The sequence below is a fragment of the Panthera pardus genome, unplaced genomic scaffold (assembly GCF_024362965.1).
Source record: "Panthera pardus isolate Hobbes unplaced genomic scaffold, ASM2436296v1 HiC_scaffold_24, whole genome shotgun sequence".
In the NCBI taxonomy this organism is placed as follows: domain Eukaryota; kingdom Metazoa; phylum Chordata; class Mammalia; order Carnivora; family Felidae; genus Panthera; species Panthera pardus.
In genome coordinates this window covers 44,605,689-44,619,023 of record NW_026526810.1, presented here as the reverse complement: position 1 = coordinate 44,619,023, position 13,335 = coordinate 44,605,689, and the positions used below count along the sequence as shown (strand labels likewise).

The 13,335-nt window shown below is 46.7% G+C and overlaps 1 protein-coding gene across 1 annotated transcript in view; it reads right to left on the bottom strand.

Moving 5' to 3' along the window:
* Positions 1-13,335, bottom strand: part of MYO5C (myosin VC) — a 103,547-nt gene that overhangs the window by 38,054 nt on the left and 52,158 nt on the right. The window contains exons 17-24 of the mRNA XM_019442094.2: positions 12,540-12,626; positions 11,965-12,076; positions 10,710-10,921; positions 7,915-8,080; positions 7,434-7,580; positions 5,877-6,041; positions 4,499-4,592; positions 1,862-1,925 (exon numbers count right to left, since the gene is read on the bottom strand). Coding sequence (XP_019297639.2) covers positions 1,862-1,925; positions 4,499-4,592; positions 5,877-6,041; positions 7,434-7,580; positions 7,915-8,080; positions 10,710-10,921; positions 11,965-12,076; positions 12,540-12,626 — 1,047 coding nt within the window. The remainder of the gene's footprint in view (positions 1-1,861; positions 1,926-4,498; positions 4,593-5,876; positions 6,042-7,433; positions 7,581-7,914; positions 8,081-10,709; positions 10,922-11,964; positions 12,077-12,539; positions 12,627-13,335) is intronic.

Genomic DNA, 13,335 nt, shown 5'->3' with positions numbered 1-13,335 from the left:
GATCTGATAAATGTGGCTCTACTATGGTCACACGCAAGAAACACAGGGTAGGGAGGCTGAACTCAAAGACTCAGTGGTGGCTGGGATACTGTATTTCTGAATCCATCCTAGTTCTGTGTGGTTCCCTGTGGTCTCTTGGAGGGGTCTCTTCCCTTAGCAGAGACCTTGGCACATTCTGCCAAGTACTAGCCCCTGCCAAGTTCCAAGGATCCTAGAACGGTTTGGCTAGTTCCTAAATAAGTTAATACAGCCATTTAACATGTCAAAGGGGACCAGCCACTCAAACATTCTAAAATAAACTACAGCAAATCCAGGTACACCAAAGTCCCTGGAAACTCAATTCCTTGTGAGATGGTTGCTCAATTAAATATGGGACAATTGACCAAGACAATAAATAACCAAAGAGAGATGTGACCTAGCCCAGCCTGACACAGCCTGGGGCTGGGGAGGGGGTGCAGTCAGAATTGAAGCAGTCCTAGGGCTCCAGGAGTTTATTAAATCACCATTCTACTTGCTAGGCTGTCATCTCAGTCCATTTTATGACTTGCTTTCATAGCCCAAAGGGAAAATCCCAAGGAAGAGAGTCACATTCCCAATAGGGTTTTGTTTCATTCACTTTTAGAGATACTAACAAACTTCTTAACCTTGTTTTTACATTTTTCAAAAATCCACAGAGCTCCTAAGAGGCCAGTAAAGTACCTTGAAAAGAAGAAAACTGCAACCAAGAATCTATGTTGAAAGAATCTCAGACTTGTACCTAAGCTGGTTGGGAGTGCCCCCCCCCCCCCCCGACTGCTGGCATCTGTACGCTCCTTGAGGATTGTGACAGGGGCCAAAATGTCCCCTGTCAGCTGATCAGGGGCCAGATCAAGCTACAGGTGAGTGCTTATGATGACTACAATAAGTTTAAAGTCACCTGGACCTGGCCTGCCTCTCCAAACCCCTTCTTGAAATGATTGCTCCCAAGCAACCCCGGTGCACCATGAGATGCCAAGAACCAAGCTCCTCTTTTAAAGTTAAGAGTTCATTGGAAAATAAAAATTTCAAGGTGAAGAGCCAAATATCCCTATTTTAAAACTCATATAGGATCATGAAACACTTTGTCTATCTGTTAACTCTTGGAGCTCCTTGGTGACATTCCCTCCCCTAACGTTGTGGCATCCATCCTTCTCCTTACGCAGACCCAGGCTCTTCTGCCAACTAAATGCACAGGAAGTTATATATATATATCCTATCACCCCAGGCAGCCTGAGCCTTGTAGCCCTGAAGAGAAAGATGCCAGGAATATTTTGTTTCTCCCCAGCACCCTGCCACGCATCCCTACTTTGAACTCTAAAACCTTTGAGTTGACTCTAAGAGAAGGGAGCACAGACTGTTAGAAATGAACAAAGGGTTTGGTATTGAGATAGGGAAGGTGGGACTGGTACTGTACAAGGTCATGGGGACCTGCCTTAACTGTTGTGAGGTGGGTTCCATCCCTTATCGTCTGGGACAAGAGTCAAGTTAACAGACACAACAGACAGGGGAGGGAGGAAAGTTGGTTTCCTGGGCAATAATTTTACTTCTTGGACTTGATGGAAGTTGAAAGGGGTGGCAGTCTCTGAACTCCTGTCTTAGCAATGATGGGAAAGCGAGAACTTCACGGTGGTCCACTGCCCACAGCTGCAGACCCTGTGCAGTGTCTGAAAGGCGCACACTGTGGGATGTGGCTCTCACACGTCTGACTCTCTCACTTCCTAAAAGATTCACCGCCCCCCATCCTGTATCTGTGACCTGCTAGCTGCAAGCCAAGAAGCAAAGTATAAAACAGTAGAGAGAGAGAGAAGGAGGCAGTAACTTTAAGGCAAACTAGGTTTCATACATTCTTTGTCGCTCTTCTTTTTGCACATCATCAAAGAGCTGCTTGGTGAGGTTGTCCATTTTTTCTGTGAAAAGAGAATGCTCTTTGAAATATATCTGCAAACCAACGCTTCCATTGTTTCATGTCATGTTTAAGAAAGTGAGAATGTGAGAACAGTCATGGGATATTTATGACTAGTAGGACTTGAGATGAGAGGGTAACTGTCACTTTTATAATTTATAAATCAGAAATACAGATAAGGGTGGGGGATAATCATTCTGACAAACTGGTCCTGTTGGAATGTGTGAATAGTTTCATTTATAGCACTTTTTTTGGTCTGAGGATCATTTGTTTGATTTGAAAAGGCATATTGGCTTTGAGACAATATACATTATGAAAACTACATGGAAACCCTTTTGGGTTTCTTCCTTTGGGAAGAAAATGGTCAATTTAGAAGCCAGGGGCACCTCTGCTCCAGTTGTGACAACCAAAACTGTCAGGGCCATATGTCCCCTGATGGGGAGAGGGGAACCATAGTGGTTCTCTTGGCTCAGAACCACTCATTCATGACAACCAAGAGAATAATGAAGCATCTGTCTTTATCTGGGGAAGAGGAAGTATAACAAATCTGTTGCATTCAGTACAAGAGTCTCTAACAACAAAGCATAGGTTGAGGGGACACTGGAAAGCCAGGCTATCATCACTGGGGTTCTGGATATTCTGAAGCTGTGACAGGCCTGTATTCCCAGCATATCCACACCAAACAGGTGCCCTTTAAAATGGAAGGAGTCCATTAAGCTTGATACCTCTATTTGTATATAGCTGACACCTCATCCTTGACTTCCACCCCATTTCTGAATTCTGCCCCAGAGGGGAGCCCAGGGATGAGGTGATGATAACTACCCTGAATTACTGGTTTAAAAAAAAAAAGCCAATAGTTTAATAGTTTGTTAAATGAGGTATCAAATGTCCCTGAATCAAAATAACTGCTACAGAATGTCACGAGTCAGCCAGAAAATACCAGAAAAATGCTTAAGCTTTAATTTAGAAGCCAGCATATTTGATATAATTTTAATTTTCAGCTCACTCACAGAATTGGTTTCAGTTCTGGTGCTTACATCTTAGGCCATTTGCAAGGGGGTGAAAGAGCTGCCCAAATGTGATTTTGTCCCCGGGAGCAAGGGGCTGATGTCCACACTGGAATCTCAAAAAGGGGAAACATTCGATAACAACCCTTAGTAATAAATAGGTCACAGGGTAATCGAAGGCTGGTGCTTTTCACAAAACATTGTTTGCCATGTTTAGGGACACTCAGAGCGTAAGCGGTTTATAAACACTGGGACTGAAAGTTTTCAAACACTTTTTAGAAGGATATATAAAATTATGGACCCAAACAGGCCAATGCTATCAACTATGTAACTTTCAGGATGCGTTTGTGGGAATTTAAATTTTCTTGTGGGAAAATCCACCTAACGTTAGAAGAAAGAGCAAATATACCCAGGAGCAGTGTACTGTGATAAAGGAGGTGGAGGTGGACAAGCTCTTCCCTAATTCAGGTCGAGGTTTCCTCAGAGAACTCTGACCTCGTGTGTTCGTCAACGCCCACATCATCAGTCCTCAGAGGCAGGGTGGAGGATGTGCAGTACCTGTAGCAGGAGGTCACTCCCATCCTGGGCGTCATCTGAACAGCCCTTCCTGCTCTGCTGGCCAGGACTCAGGATGTTTATTTCCTCCTCCTGACATCTGTCTCTCCCAGGCCTGAACCCCCAGGGCACCTGTGCTCCTCCGGCCTGGTGTATCCACGGCCTGCTGGGCCTGAGGTGTGTGCTGGACCCCCAGGCCTGAACTCCCACTCCCCTGCTGCCCTGTCAGAGCTCACAGAAACAATCCTCTTAAATGGGTATGGTCATTTAAACCATCTGGTCAGGAGCCCCCAGGCTCCTGTTCCTATCGGGATTTAGCAAGGGCTTGCAGTCAGATTTTGAGTTAGAAAGCTATGGATGGACAGAGCTAAGCTGCTCCACATCCCTGAATGAAAGTGATACCGCTGGTATCTGACAGCCTGGGGGTGATATGGCTCAAGTGCTTATTAGCAGGGCCCTTCACTCAGAGCCGGGGCAGTAAGCAGAGGAGGGGGTGCCACTGAGACCAAGTCATTTGGACAGATTTGAAATTTGACTACAGATCCTCGGCCAGCAACACTGCTCCGGCATCACCTCGACTGTGCATCTGGATCACCACAAAGGTTTTTAAAAATATAGATAGATGCCTGAACTACCCTGGCCACCACCACTCACAGACACACCCATGCACACACACAGACACCGCCCCCCCCCCCGCCCCCCCATCTTCTGATGGAAAAGCTCCAGGCTTATGGCCCAGCCATCTGTATTTTGCAAATGGCCCAGACGGTTCTGAGACAGGGATTATCGTGCTGTCTGACAAAAGATGGAAATAAAACAGATGCCTCTGTAGGGTAAAGTTACCACAACTTAAATATAGTTATTCCCTGTGAGGCAAAAAATACCCTCATTTCCCTGGGTACACATTGCAGATTCCTGGTTCTGCCTAAAACTCCGTTCATACCCAGTAGTTATTTCCCTAATGACTAGACAGGTGAGCACATGAATGTTTGCATCGAGCCGCCTTGGGCTTTACCTTTCAACTCTTCAGTCTTCTCTCGAAGCTGCAGCTCTGTTTGCTCTTTTTGTTTTTCCAGTTCTGAATTATGCTTCTGAAGCTTTGCTAATTTCTAGCGAAGAGAAGAAAAAAAGCTTTTTTGAAAACCTCACTTCCAGTTTTGTCACCACAGCCTTTCTTGGTGAAAAGCTGTATTTTTATTTATTTATCCATCCATCTATCCAGCTCAGCTCCTATCCATAAAGAACAGCCAGCACCAGCCCAATGCAAGATGCTGTCTGTACTCCACTCACGTGCAAGAGCTCCATGTGACTTCAGGCACTGGCTCTCAACCTGACACAGCAATGGCTGAAATCAAGGAAAAAGACCCAAATCCAAGGTTTCCTCAAAGTCAAGAAAGCACCTCCATCCTTTTCTTGAATCTTCTCGATAGCCAAGGTATTTATGTATTTAATATGATAGAAATAACTTATATATAAAGTGAATCCACACTTTGAGAGTGTTATTACGCAGTAAGAATGTGTGATCATGACAGGAACTCTATTATTTTAGCTTCTCCTGGTAAAATATCTGCTGGGCTGACAGCTGGGGCCACTGGGTACTGAAGGTTGGTGACCGGCAGCGTGGGCAATGGCATCAGCTGGGCGCCGGACCACGGGGAAGGTGCCCTGGGGCTCCAGGCTGCCACAAACCTGGATGCTGTAGAACTTGAGAAAGTATGAGAATGGAGGGTAATAAATACTACCTCTTTAGAAAACAGTAGCTCACACTTGTGCAGGGCTCTATGGTAGGCACTTGGCTAAATTATTTCATCTGGAAATTGTATCATTTCAACAACTCTGGCAGTCCCTTGTTATTCCCATTTTACATATGAGGGAACTAAAGTTCAGAGAGGGTGTAAGGGACTTGCCCAAGGATGCTCAGCCAGACGGCAGCGAAGACAAGATTTGAACCTGGGACGTCTGACTTCTAGCTACTGCTCGTTTTATTACACTGCAGACATGAAAACCTGCTCCAAGCTTTTCATTCTATTTTGGGGAAGGCACATGCCAGGGCACATACCAGATGGGAAAGCAACAGGGACCGACATCATCCTGGAAGAGAGGGAAGCATCTAGCGAGGGCTCCTTCTCTTTAAAGGGGCTTTCATCACTTCATAATAGTTGAAAAAAAGAGGAAACTTTATGTTTTGCTTCTTGAAGTAGGAGCCTCCTCCTCTTCCCCCAGACTCTAGGACTCTGATCTCCCTTCTCCTAAAAGCTAGGCATCCTTTGGTAGTGGAAGCCAACAGCAAATCTGATCTGTTCTGCAGAAATCTGTTTTGTTGGAAAATGCTGCGCTGTGACCTTTTGCACGGAAGACTCGCATATATTTCCATAATCGCATCCGGCACAGACCTCTTCCATGGCAGCCTTGTACTTCCTCCCCTTCTCCTCATAATTGTGCCTGTGGGTAGCTGCCCTGTCCAGTTCTGATTCCAGTTTCTGAATCTTCTCCATGTCACCGGCTCGAAGAGCAGCCAGGCTGGTCACTTTCTCCACCAGCCCATGGTTCTCTTTGTTCTAGAGGAAAAAAACCAGGAGATGTTTAGGGATTTATCCAAAATGAAGAAGCTGTTCCATTCGTTTCTCACAATCTCTGATGTGGCATCTAAATCCATGACATGTATCACCATGATGGCATGTGTGACCATCTTCATCCCAGTGAAAACAGCAAGGCCGATCTTCTCAGGTAAACTTCCTGAGCTGATGGTGCATTTAGTGTGGGACCAGCCCATTCCTGGAGCTCCAAGACAACCCCAATGCTGTGGGATGAATCGTGTCCCCTGCTGCCCGCTCGCCCCACAACTGTTCACACATTGCAGCCTGATACTCAGCACTTCAGAATGTGACTATATTTAGAGATAGGGTCTTTAAAGACAAAATTAAGGTAAAATGAGGTCATATGGGTGGGCCTGACTCTAGCATGACTGGTGTCCTTTTAAGAAGAGATTAGGACACAGACACACAGAGGGAAGCCGGTGTGAAGACAAAGGGAGAAGGCTGCTATCTGCAAGCCAAGGAGAGACAACTCAGCAGAAACCAACTATACCAACACCCTGACCTTGGACTTCTAACCTCTGTGATGGCAGTCCTAGCAAACGAATACACCTAGAATGGAGTCTGGACAGCATGGGGACTTGCAGGGGCCCTGCTCCTAGCTGTCACAGCAGCATTTTGCTGTTCTGCACGACCCATGTAACATGCAGGCCTGTCACCCCACAGCACAACGATGAAAGCTGCATCAAAACCTCAAGCTGTTTACACATTCATCCCTTCATAAGGACCCCTATAGCATCTTTCATGGCTAAGTTTCAAGTTTACCTTAGGAGAATCTCGGGATTATTTGAGACAGGCAGACCAAGGGGTGAGTTTTATAGATCTGGACACTGCATATTCCACAGTCCTTCTCCACTGGCTAAGAACATGAGGATTTTATTTCCTACCAGTGAGAATGGTATGAGGAATCTCCCCAAAAGAGGCAGGGCTGCAGTTAGACCATATAGACCTTTGAGCAGATTAGAAAGTGCCAGCTCCCGTGAGCCAACACAGCCCTGAGGGAGCATGGCTTGGCATGCAGACAGCATCTTTGTGCAGATTAAAAAAAGGCACCCCTGCCTCGAGGCAGCACAGCTTTTTACCAGGACACATGGGTTGGCAAAATCAAAGTAAGGCTGGATTTCAGCTGCACTTGCACTGTTGGGCAGCGGCCCTTGTGCAGTGTACAACCTATACAACCACATGTAGCAGCCCTTTACAGTGTACTTCTGTTTTCTAGAGCAGGTGGTCCACATAAACTATTTGAACCTCCTAACACCGACATAAATCTTAACAGCATTAGCTGAGGAATTGGCCCAGGATAAAATAAATTTGTTAGAAAAAGTATGTATGAAAGATACATTTACAAACACCTACCTGATCCTCTAACTTTTTCTGCAAACGTTGGACCCTGTAAGTAAGCTGAATGTTGAGCACAAATCGTCGGATACTCTGGAATCTGCGCCTGGCCAGCCACGCCCGTGCATATTTCTGAAGGATCACAGCCTTGTGCTCCTCCAGCATCTTTGAAACAAGATATTAGGAAACATAAATTGGCTCTCCAGTGTTTCTCTTACAACTCCTCCAATGTTGAGTGATGCAACTACCAAAATATTTTCACAATGCAAAAGACAAATTTCCTGTAATCAACCCACAGAATCCTATTATACCTAGACCACTGAAACAATAACCAAACCCCACCTATAGCAGACATGTGTGAACAGACACTCATATACCAGAACTCCCTGCTCTCTATGAAGGTCTTCACGCAGAAAAAGAGATCTCACTATGATTGGTGAAAAATAACCTGAGCCCTGGGAAATTCATGCCCTAAGAAAGCACGGGGTCTCAGCTGCACCTTCCGATACTTCCTCCTCGCCAAGAGTCCTCGGGTGTAGGCCTGGATGGTGATGGTGGCCATGCGAATCAGCTGGTACAGACTGCGGACAAGATATCCACGACAGTACTTCTGAATGATTATGGCTGCCCATGCTTCTTTTAAGGCTGTTGCAGTAACAGCTTTCCTTGGTTAAAAAGAATGCAGAGTATATCTGTTATCCACAGAGCACTGACTTCTACTGTAGAGCAACATGCTTGCATAGCATTTAAAAAAATATCTATTTTGAGAGAGAGCGAGGGAGTAAGCAGGGGGAGGGGCAGAGAGAGAGAGAGAGACAGAATCCTAAGCAGGCTCTGCACTATGCACACAGCCCGATGTGGGGATTGAACTCACGAACCACGAGCTCATGATCTGAGCCGAAATGAACAGTCAAACACTTAATCCACTGAGCTACCCATGTGCTCCAGCAGTTTGGTTTTTGTTTTTTTTTTACTGAAGAATATTCAAATGTCTTGCAAATCTACCCATTAAACTCTACAACTCATTTACTCTAACACCCACTGGAAATCAGTCTCATCACGTCTCCTTTTCACCCTGATCTGAGTGTGGACCTGCTCTAGGCCAGAGGAACGACGTGGCAACTGTCACATTCTTCACATGCAGGTGGATCCATCCGTCATCACTCACATATGTGGAAACAAAACCAGGCTTTCGCACTGCTTATCCATCCTTGTGGGAAATCACGCTAGAGGCTCTAGATCAGGGCAAATTATAGCCTGGGGACCAACTCTGCAGCCTTCCACCTGTTGCTATTGCCAAGTGTTATGGCAATGCAACCACACCTATTATTTGTATATCATTCATGGCTAATAACGGCAGACTTGAATAGTTGAGAGAAACTGCAAGGCCCCTAAAGCCTGAAGTAGTTGTGGCTTTAACAGAAAAAGTTTGTCAACTCCTGTCTAAAGGACTAGAAGTGAAGAACAAAGTTCTTACCTTCATAGTTTACAACCTCATGTAGCAGACAGACTTACAAATGGCCAAGTGGGACAAGAGGAAACATAAAATAACTACTAAAATATCTGTAAAAGAGAGTGTACAGAACTATCATTCTGCTTGTGAGTCTGCCCTTGATGGAGAGGTGGGATTTCTGTAGACAGTGAAGGTTGGAAAAGGCATTTCAGGCTAAGGATCAGTGAACACATGGAGGCCTAGCCATGCCTGAAATATTCAGAAAAAGAGAATCTCTCTGAAATTGCTAGAAAATAAGATACATGAAGAAAATTAGCCAGTGAGGTTAGAAAAATAGAAACCATTTGTTATTTAAGCTTATTTATTTATTTTGAGAGAGAGAATGAGCAGGAGAGGGGCAGAGAGTGAGAGAGAGACAGAGAACCCCAAGCAGGCTCCTCGCTGTCAGGACAGAGCCTGACATGGGGCTTGAACCCAAAACTGTGAGATCATGACCTGACCGAAATCAAGAGTGGGACGCTTAACCAACTGAGCCACTGAGGCATCCTGTTATTTAAAAGTATATTTACTGAATACCTACTCTGGGGTGCGAAAGTATGACCCTGGTTCTCCCAGAGCTTCCATTCTTATGAATGTATCTAGGCCATGGGGGGCCTTGAACACTCATGTCAGAGACTGAGTGTAGGAAATAGGGGTCACAGGAGGCATTAAAGGCAAGAGGAGGACAGTGGCTCCATCAGGCCCTGCTTCAGGAAGACACGCAGCAGGTAGAGGCTGTGTTGTAGGACCATAAAGCAAGTGGTGGTGAAGGTCAAATCTAGGGCCAGGGTGTGGGAATGGAATGATAGGGCAGACACAAGAAGTAAGCAGGGGTAGAGCTGTCAGGGTTTGGTGATTCCTAAACAGAAAGGGAGCATGAGTTGGGGAAGAAGAGAACCCTGGGCTTTCCTGCACTGGAGACTGCTTCTATTGACTGACCCAGGGCAGGGGAGGGAAAGCCTGGCTGTGTATGTAAGATGGTCACCTGAGGTGGGATGGTGAGTCTAGTTTGGAGTATGCCGAGGCCGTGGTGCTGAGGCCATGGTGTGCCAATCACGTAAACAGGCCCAGATGCTGCTGGAGGTCAGGCCTCAAGCTCAGGAAGAGGTGAAGTTCAGTGACACGGTCTGACTCTTAAATACTTGCCTTCTCAACTATCCTCACAGCGTGCCAAGGAAGGAGGCAGCACAGACACAGGCAAGCACACACTGTTGTCTGGGAAGAATGCCATCTCATAGGCCAGCCCGGCACAGCCTCGTGGGAGCACTCAGTGAGGGCTGGGATTGGTGGACCTGCCCTCCACTCAGCCATCCCTTGGGAGAGGGCTCTGTGTTTGCTGGCAGAGCCTTGCCATGGATCCCCTAAGGCACGGCCTGCCCCCTCCCCATCTGCAGGGAGGCTGGTCAGTGGTTACTCATGGCATTTACTTAGGGACTTCCCTAGGGCCCTGTCTTAGGCATTTTCAATTCCCACAGAAAAAGGGCCCAGTCCCTCTTCCTGGTCTCACTGGGGATTCTGATTTGCTTCAGCAAGACCCTGATTGAAGCTTCCTCTCTTCAGGGTCCTAGTTGTCACCGCTGCCATGGGAACAGTAGGCGTAGTCAGGACTACCTGCCCTAAGGTAGGTAGACTCACGGCTGGCCCCAGGAGGACACCAACACACATCTGCACCCCCCAGGAGAAAGGCCATTTGTCCTTGACAGGTCCCTCCCCCAGCGATGAGCAGTTAGGAGAGTGGGCCACACAATTCCGCACCTCTTCCTCGGCTCTGGCCATACCTCAGTTTGCTGACCCGGCCATACCTCACAGTTTGCTGACCCCGGAAGTACTGCTGGATTGTCAGGACAGCTTGTCTTTCTCGGAGAAACTTTTTTCTCTGGAGCCAGCCACGGATGTGCTTTTGTATCACAACACAACTCTGCCTGAGCTTATCCAATCGGAGTTTCTCTAAATAAGCCACTTGTCCTGCTCTGAAGAAAATTTTGGTTTTACCAAACTGGTACTGATTAGAATCCTGGAAGAGAAAAATGATAGAATCACAAATAAATCCTTCAGAGTTTATAGTATTTGGAAAAGATGTTTAAGAGATTCGAAGGTGCCAAAATATTGTTATTTTTGACACACCTGTTCCTTGACATAAAGCAGAAAGATTCTTTTTGTTAAAAAAATTTTTAACGTATATTTATTTTTGAGAGAGAGAGAGAAAGAGAGAGAGAGAGTGAGGTGGGGGGAGGGGCAGATAGAGGAGACACAGAATCCGAAGCAGGTTCCAGGCTCTGAGCTGTCAGCACAGAGCCCAACATGGGGCTCGAACTTGTGAACTGTGAGATCATGACCTGAGCCAAAGTTGGATGCTCAACTGACTTAGCCACCCAGGTGCCCCAAGGCAGAAAACTTCTGATTATGGCCTAGAAATTTATACTGTGACTTGTTTAAAGCCACTGGGGGAAGAAATGGACTTGAGGTTCAGGGGTCCGGGTCTGTCTGTGGGGTAGGAGGGCTGAGTGCATGCTTGGTGATTCTTAGGCCATTGGGGAGCTTTGGCTTCTCATATGTGGTTTCTACAATAGAGCAGAGCCTGGAAAGGTCTGGTTTCTGCCTTTATTTTGGTTTGTCTTCACCACCTCCTTTCCTGGCCATGGTAACTCTGTCCCCACTTCTTTTCTATCAAACTCACTGCCAGAGCAATGACCTAAGTACACATGGAGTGCCATGTTTGGGAACCTCCTGGTGTAGTGGCAGGCTCAGTTGACTGTGTAATATAAGCCAGGCCCATCGAAGTTCCTTAAATTGTGGGAGGTCAGAGTATGATAGGAGGACTCTGGGGGAGGTCAGGGTTCAAGCCTGGGTCTGTAATGGTGACTCCTACTCTCAGGAGATGATGCCCCTGTGAGTGTGTCTGCTCTGATCTCCTTAGCACTCAAATGCTTGGGCATATTTTCTTTCATCTTTGGCATTCATGACAACACAGTCATGGGACAGGTGGGTAGGGAAACACATTTGGGAGATGGGCATCTGGGTAAGAGCCCATGATTCCAGGAGCTGAGCAAGACTGACCTGGATGAGCCTGTGTAAAACCACCTTGCACACCTCCTTTTTATCACTGAACGAAAGCTCCTGCTTGGTCATGAGCACACCATAGCGACTGTAGAACTCAATGTATGTCCACCTGCAAAGTCAAAGAGGATCTGAGGAGGTGTGGCTGTGAGGAAACATGGCATGTCTGTGGATCCCACTGCTGCTGGGGTGGCAGTGGGGGTAGATGGGAGTCTGTTCTGAACTTTGACCTTTGACCTCACCCTGAACACAGCGGACCAGGAGTGGTTTTTTTTTTTTTTGCCAATACTCTACTCTGATGATTATGCTCTCCTCCCCCTCCATCTCCTCCTCTCAGGAGCAGTGGGGAGGCAGGAGGTGATGTTCACTAGCAGTGAAAACAGGTGATGGGATGATGGTGGCCCCTGACCGGCACATGGCCGCCAGGGGCCCCCTCTGGCCTTCCCAGGGAAGAGTGGGAATATCTTGGGGCATCTTATGCAAGTACCTGACAAAAAACATGGCAGCCTCTCCCTCGGTTCTCAGCAGACCTGAAGGTCAGCATTTTCCCCCCAAAACAAGGAGAGACAACCCACCTGGAAGGGTAGCTCTGCGCACTAATGCGAATTGTTTCTAAAACGCCGCAGGCTCGCAGCTGCTGAACAATCCTTTTAGAGTCGAATCTTAAAGAAGAAGATTTAAATATGTGTTAAGCTGTCATGATGGACAAATATGCCCATGAGCAGTGCAGCAAACCTGCCTGGACTGTGAGCCCTGAGGAGCGGGGTCTGCCTCTGTGATCCCCACGCAGGGCACCCAGCAGCTACTTAATGGACACCTGCCAGAGGACAAATGAAAACAGCAACTCTGTGAGAGTTCAGGAAGCTGTGCTGAGGTCACAGAGAAAGGAGTGCTGGATTATGATGGTGGAAATGGAAAAGGTCTTGTGGGGGAAGTGGCCTTTGGTTCAGCTTCAAATGACAACCAGCGTGGAAGAAATATTTCCACTCACCGCATTCAAATGCCCATTTGCTGTTTGAATTCCCTTTACAGGGTACCCTCTGGCTGAGGTCGGACCCTTTGGTGGCCCACGGACACATACACCACCTCCATGGACAGTGCATGACCCTCAGACACATCTTAGGTCTAGTCAGTTAAAAGAGACCCTACAAAGTCCACTCCTAGGTCTGGGGTTTTCCTGGGGGGCCCCAGAGAACAAGTCTAATATCTCATGCCATATTTGAGGAAGAAACCTCTGTTCCTCTACAGAATTTCTTTCAAAAAACAAATTCTTTTCTTTCTTATTGAGGTATAACTGACATGCAGCATTCTAGTAGTGTCAGGTGCACAGCATAATGACTCGGCATTTGTAATATATTGCGAAACAATCAA